This window comes from Microchirus variegatus (genome assembly GCF_963457635.1).
Source record: "Microchirus variegatus genome assembly, chromosome: 22".
NCBI classification, from domain to species: Eukaryota; Metazoa; Chordata; class Actinopteri; order Pleuronectiformes; family Soleidae; genus Microchirus; species Microchirus variegatus.
The window spans coordinates 2,851,010-2,858,452 of record NC_139823.1 but is presented as its reverse complement, the minus strand read 5'-3'; the positions used below and the strand labels follow the sequence as shown (position 1 = coordinate 2,858,452).

General features: G+C 37.0%; 1 protein-coding gene across 1 annotated transcript; it reads left to right on the top strand.

Moving 5' to 3' along the window:
• Positions 1-1,412: 1,412 nt before the first annotated feature.
• LOC310942935 (cell surface glycoprotein CD200 receptor 1) lies at positions 1,413-7,081 on the top strand (the record flags this gene model as incomplete). Its single annotated transcript, XM_083908405.1, has 7 exons — positions 1,413-1,482; positions 2,825-2,863; positions 3,680-3,985; positions 5,198-5,467; positions 6,677-6,773; positions 6,861-6,903; positions 6,991-7,081. 7 exons carry the CDS (start codon positions 1,413-1,415, stop codon positions 7,057-7,059), a joined length of 894 nt encoding a protein of 297 aa, XP_083764531.1. The 3' UTR covers positions 7,060-7,081.
• Positions 7,082-7,443: the final 362 nt, after the last annotated feature.

Here is a 7,443-nt window from a genome sequence, read left to right as displayed (position 1 = left end):
GGATATTTACACCATTTATTTCATATATATATACACACACACACACACACACACACACACACACACACACACACACACACACACACACACACACACACACACACACACACACACACACACACACACACATACATGTATTTTGGTAACACTATATTAAGGAACACATATTCACCATTAACTAGTTGTTAATAAGTAGCATACTAGCCCTTTATTAGTAATTAATAAGCACATATTAACCCCTTATTCTACCCCTATTACGACATGAATTAAGATTTATCCTAAATAAAGTGTTAATACGTCCTTAATATTTACTAATAAAGGCCTAGAATGCCACTTATATGCTTATATGTTAGTCAGCACCTAATTAATGATGTGTTCCTTAAAAAGTGTTACCTTTATTTTTAACACGACACACAAAAGAAGGTTACACACATACAATATACGTAAAGAGACATATAATGTAAGGTAGTGACCAATCAGCTGACTATCGTGGGTGGAGCCACCCTGACCGTACCATACCGTTTTACTCTGGGGTGGTTATTTTGGTACAATTCCAAATGGAAACGCAAAAAAACATGTATGCAGTTTGGGTGTCTAGAAAAAGCGCTGTAGAAAAATGTAATGAATAATAATAATAATAATAATTACAATGATAATGAAAAAAATATGTACCGTACTGTACTGAACTGAATCGTTTCACACTTAAGGTGATTACACACTTCACACAAAAATCTAGTAAAATTATTTTGTCAGCAAAATGTTACAAATTGAACCTTTATCCATGTTATAATATTCTATATTTTAAACTGATGGTGATTTTAGCTCTAAAACTTAACATAATTGGACTATTTTGTAGAGAGAGTAAGGTATTTCTACAAGTTTTGAGGGGAGTTAAAACCAACCTGATGCATACCCAACACAAGAAATGGCAGAGCATAAGTTTATAGTTTGTACAGGCTGAGTGATGTTTGTCTAATGTTTGATGCAAATATGACAGAGGGCGATCATGTGACTGGCAAGAAAGGAAGCTGGTGTCTTGTCTTATCAGATGACATCCTGTGTGTGTGTGTGTGTGTGGGGAAAGGGGCAGATGTTTGAGTGGAAAGCAGTTTGGAGAGTGGGGAGAGAAAAAGGGAGGGATTTGTTAGTCATGGGTACGTTACATTTCTTCAATATAAAGCATGTCACTGATTTTCACTTTGTCCGGAGGAGGTGAAGAACGAAAATGAGAGAATGACAGTTGCTCAGGGGAGGCTTCAGTGACATGGCAGCACAGCTAGATCCTCACTGCTCAGTTTGACGTCGACGCAGACAAATTCAAGGAATGAGGATTTAAAGACTCGCTGATGTCTCTCTAATGTGGAACACTGTAGCAGTCACTTCACAGAGGAACCTGAAGGCAACGGGAAGGGATGAGGGACGTGATGTGGATTTGTGTTGCCGTTATCCTCTTCGTGTCTGAAGTTTGGAGCCTGGATCCAGGTTTGAACATTTGAATACTTTAGGAATAGGAATAGCCCTGTATAGCATGTTACACAACGTTTTATGTAAGTGTCATTTTTGGTACTTGACACTGTTAGTAAATACTTGACCTGTAATTCAACTTCAGAATCACAGTCCCAAGTATTTGTTGAATGTAAATGTCAGCTGCTTTGTGATTTCTGTTAAATCAGGGTTATATGACGCATGGTGCAGACTCTCAGTGGAAATAATATGTGTGCACACTGGAGGTGTCATGGTGCAGAAGCTAGCATCAGAGAGAGAGAGAGAGAAAAAAAAGAGACTGCGCTGTGGTTTCTAAATGAACAAGTAGCACTTGTGGAAATCATGATATCAGATGAGGTTTACAGGGGCACCTTTTCCTCCACTGTGGGTCTGGGACCAGGGGCGCAGCTTGTGAACAGGCAACTGCTTGGGGCCCCGAGCCTATAGGGGCCCCCCGACACTCGGAGCCTGAGGTCTGTTTTTACTGAAATGTGCAGTGACCAGCCGCATCCCTGCCCCCCTTAAAAAACAATGGGCGATTTGCAATGACATCTCAGTAGGAAACCTCCCTAAAGGGGCCCCACCTCACTTTAACCTGTGTGAAGTTATCGTTCTGCAAGTTGGAAAATGAAGAGGATTATTTACAGTGTAATGCATATCTTTTTTACTCAGTTTATATGTTTTTTTCTAGTTATTTACAGTATTTTATTGTTCTATATATTTATATTATTTTAGAATGTGTGTTCTTTACAGTGTAATGTTGTTTTTTAAAAGCTATTTACAGTATTTTATTGTTCTTTACATTTATATTTTCACATACTTTTTAATTACAAGGTTTTTCCATGATATTTCATTCATTTCGAACAAAAAAAAAATTTGAACTCATACATTTTTCGTTGGTGTCGGATTATTTATAACATAATGGTGAAGGGCCCCCTGGTATGTTTTGCTTAGGGCCCCTACAGTCTCTAGAATCGCCTCTGTCTGGGACACTGTCTCTGCTTCATTCACACTGATTTCCTCAGACATAAACAAGTGTCACTCCCCTATAACACCCTGCAGTAAGTCCGTAAATATTGAAGGTTCAAGAGTTTTACGTACACTCACGACACCAAAACTCTATTTCTATAAATATCAAACACATTTTCTGCAGATCTGTCCTGACGACTCACATCCTAACAGGCTCACTAATGAATACTAATGAATAACAGATAAATCACTGCAATTTTTGCTCTGCTGATTGAATACGTTGCTTCAACACCGTCTTCTTTCTAACTGACATCACTCTTTTTTTTTTACTAACTCTTTTTTCCTACTGTACGTTGATCATTTCTCTCAGGAACTATTCAGAGCACGTCTGTGAACTCCAGCACTGATGGTAAAATCATTTTTCTTATTTTTCTCCAGGTATTTTTGTATTGAATTAGATTTGTGTGAATATTTTCACCACACCACTTTTTTAAGGAGCAAAAAAAAAAATAGTATTTTATTGTTTGAAAATACACTTGTTCTTTGCGCTCCCACAAATCTAATTCCATACTTTTGCAGCATGAGTAAAACATTTAAGAAAAGTAATGTTAAGTATAACTTTCCTCACAATTCCGCTCTTTAAGGTGACATAGAAAGAAAAAGACCAAATGCTTTGAATCAAGTTATTTCTGAAGTGCAAATGTTATCGATTGCAATTTCAAAACACCAAATTTTTAATAACAATACCAAGACCTGTGTCAGATTTTAAAATACATGTTTGGATCATTTGAGTTATTTATGAGATGTTTGGATCAGAATAACTGTTCCTAAAAACCAAGTTGTTCTCTTGGAACAAATTTAGTTTCTCCTCTCAGAATTAAAAACATGATTAATTTCTAGCTTTAGTTTTTATTCTCTGACATGTTTCTTTTGTCACTTGTTAGCTTGACATGCTGTTGCTGTAGCAACCACGCCATGATGAAAGCAGGTGATTGAAAAAAAGTCACATAGTTGTGCTTTTAAGTCATATTTGTGCTGCAAATAATAATTTAGTTTCCTTTATTTTTACTATTTGTTTTTGCCTGCTCCTGATTCTCCATTCTTCTTCCCCCGCGACTCACAAAAAAGAAAAGAAAATGAGTGAATGAATAGATGTTTCATGTTTTTTTTGTATACTGTCATTTTATTGTTTATGGCTATGCATTAATCCTTCCATTTTTTCCAGGTTTCCAAAATGTAACTTTCAACCTGGGGAGTGACGCCAATCTGACATGCAGTGATAAATCCTGGAATGAGACTCTATTTGTTATTTGGAACATCCAACTGAAACACAGAACCTGTAAAATAACCTGGACGAATGGCCGTCAAGACCAAGACAACTGCACTGATGGAAAGTCCCTTGGAAACAAATCCAAGGCTCAGTTGTATCTGAGCATCCCGGACTTTTCAACTGAAGATGTGGGGATTTACAAGTGTGAGTCAGTTTTTAACGGGGGTGACAAAAATGACGCATTCAACGTGACAATCACAGGTACTTGGTTATTTTTCCCCCTCACATGGAAATATACTGTTTCCTCTGTATTATTTATGCATTTATCAGAAAATTAGACGTTTAGCTCTGTAACGTTTGACGGATTTACAAATACATACAATATACAATATACTGTTTCCTCTCCTGAAATCATGCATTATTATTATTATTCTGCCGACTTTCATCACATGTATCCAGTCTTGTATAAAGTACTTAAAGGGATACTTGAGTAAAAGTACCAGTATCTTTGGTAGAAGTTAAAGTCACTTTTTCATAGTATGACTTATGTAAAAGTCTCAAAATATGTGACATTTACTGTACTTAAGTATCAAAACAAATTTTCTGATATAAAACAAACTTTTAGAAGTAAAAGTCAAAAACTAAGGATAAAACTATGGTAGCTTTCAACTGGAAGGTTGTGGGTTCAATTTCTGGCCCTGCAAGTCTATATATGTGTCCTTGAGCAGGACACTTAACCCCATGTCTTACAAACAAAGTTTAATCTTTCGAGAAGTCATAATATTATGAGAATAAATTTGGAATATTATGAAAATGAAGTAGTAATATCACGAGAATTAAGTCGTTATTAATAGAACAACGACGATCAGCTGCAATCGTGCTTCACAAATAAGGGAATATTTTGACACATCAGCACCACGTTATCATTAGCATCAGGACTTTGAAAATAAGTTTGTATCGAAGAATAATAATATAGTAATATTACGACTTTATTCCTCGTAACTTGACAACTTTATTCTCGTAAATATAGCAACTTAATTCTCGTAATATTACAACTTTATTCTCGTAAATATAACAACTTTATTCTCGTAATATTACAACTTTATTCTCGTAAATATAACAACTTTATTCTCGTAATATTACAACTTTATTCTCGTAAATATAACAACTTTATTCTCGTAATATTGCGACTTCAATCTAGATTCAAATTTTTTTCTTTGTTGTTTGCCCCTAATACTCATACTCGTACTTGTACCCACACTTGTGGTTTGTTACAATGCTCTTCTTTGTCTCTGAAAAGCCTAAAGTGTAAATGTCACATAATTCATGAATCTTGCTGTCGACACTTTAATGTCAAAGTATGTTATATCCATTTTAATCAGTAATCACATCTTAAGTACAACTAGGTCCGACTGCAAATACATTTCTCTGACATTGTTTGATCAATCATTATTCTCCCTTCTCTGTCTTTAGTTCCTCCTAAGCCATCAGCCTGGTTGGAGCATAGATTCAACAAGAAAGTGGCTGTTTGCGTAGCTGAAAGAGGAAGACCGGCAGCCAATATAAGCTGGAGTCTTCGTGGAAATGCACCGATTGTAAAAACCCAACACGATTCAGATGGATTTATTTCAGTCGAGAGTCGTCTGGAGCTCACGGAGGCTGTGGATGCAGAGAACCTGACCTGCGTGATCAGGCACCCGTCCTGGAAACAAGAGAAAATTCTGGAGCCAGAGCTCAGAGAAGGTTAGGTTTAAGATGACTTGACTTAGTTTTTGTAACCCGCAAGCCACATGTAGCCCCTCAAACAATTTCATGTGGCCTGCCACGTAGTATCAAGTTATAATGAGTTATGTTTTTTAATTAACATATTCATTTTGCATCATAAATATGGTTATATTCCATCCATCCATTATCTACCGCTTTATCTTCCATCGCCTTATCTCAGCTGACATAGGTCAATAGGCGGGGTACAACCTGGACCGTTCACCAGCCCATTACAGAGCCACATATAGAGACAAACAACCATTCACTCACACTCTCACACCTACGGTCAATTTAGAGCGTCCAATTTACCTAATCCCCAAATCTGCATGTTTTTGGACTGTGGGAGGAAGCCGGAGAACCCGGAGAAAACCCACGCACACACGGGGTGAACATGCAAACTCCAAGCAGAAAGGGCCCAAACCCTGGTCTTCTTGCTGCAAAGGCAAGAGTGCTTACCACTACACCAACTGTGCGGCCTATCGTTATATTGTGAACTAAAAATCATTCCATATGAAGACTTTCATTTTGAAATGAGGTGAAATTTGATCATAAATATGATTATTTTGTTCTCTTTTTCTCAAAAAATGTTGACCAGAGAGGGTTTGTGTGTATACACCACTATCCAATCCAATCCAATCCAACTTTATCTGTAAAGCACTTTAACACAACCACAGTCAATTCTGAAAGTGCTGTATAGAATAATACATAAACGACACAATAAATAACAAAGGCATTGAAGCTCTAAAACAACTAAAATACATTAAAAGACATACAGAACATGGATAAGACATAAGAAAGTGGATAAAAACCACATTAAAAAAAAATCTAATAAAATAAATAAAACAAAAAAATAGTGGACAAGGCGGATATTTGTTTTAGCAGGAGATTTGTCTTGAGGCGTCATGGGCATTTCCTTGTGTTTTCAGTCACACCTCAATCTGTTTGTAGCCGTCTCACTTTACTAGTGCAATGCTCCATTTGCTTCCATCTGTATATGATTTCCTGTGTTCGGGGCAGGGATTGTGTGTCACTGTTTATCCCAAATTGTGTGAAGACACTTGACAATTTTTAAAAAATGTAACAGGCATCTTTTCATATTCAAAAGCTACGTACTGTAGTTTAAATGGATCAATGTCAGTTACATTACCAAAAATCAAATAAACATGTATCTTATTTCTCTCGCCACAGGTTATTTTCTCTGGCTGCTCATCCTTATTGGTGTTGTAGTTGGTGTCGTTTTGGTGGGACTAGTATTTCTTGCACACAAGAAAATAATGCTGTTGAGGTAAGAAGTCTAAGTTGATGAAAAAGCAAATTTCAATGAGTCAAGCTTTTTGTTGTTGATCTGGTTTGTGTATCCACATTTTGTCAGGCGGTGCGAGCAGTCTGACACATCATTCTCCAAATCTCCACCGGTGGGTTGTTTTAGTGTGTCTCTACCATTTTTTATCTCTTTGTGTTGTTTTGCAACTCACAACATCACTCTGTTGTCTTTTCCTCAGACAGAGGATGTGGAGGAAGTGGAGCCCTATGCCAGCTACGTTCAACGAGAGAACTCTATCTATAACTGAGCTGCAGTTTTTTTTTTTTTTTGTCTTATAAAAATTCATGCACATGCATCTTTCTCTCAGCCCCTCCAACCTTTTCTCTCTCTCTCTCTCTCTTACACCCACTTACATGCACAAGGTGCTTTTTGAGAAAGTGAAGGCTAAGTAACGGTTTGAGATGAAAGCCACGGAAGCCTCGCAGTTGACTGATGGAACCCTGTGTCACATATACTTGCTCCCATTAGCAATGTATGCATGGGGAACATTATTAGTCATAATTATGAACACAACAGCTTAGTTGGAAAGAGTTTGTCTTCAGCCAGATGCAACATGTCTCAACTACAGAACTATGGACTTTTATTGTTGCTGGTGAAATTCTTAGCCCATAGTTTGGTATGATATGCATAA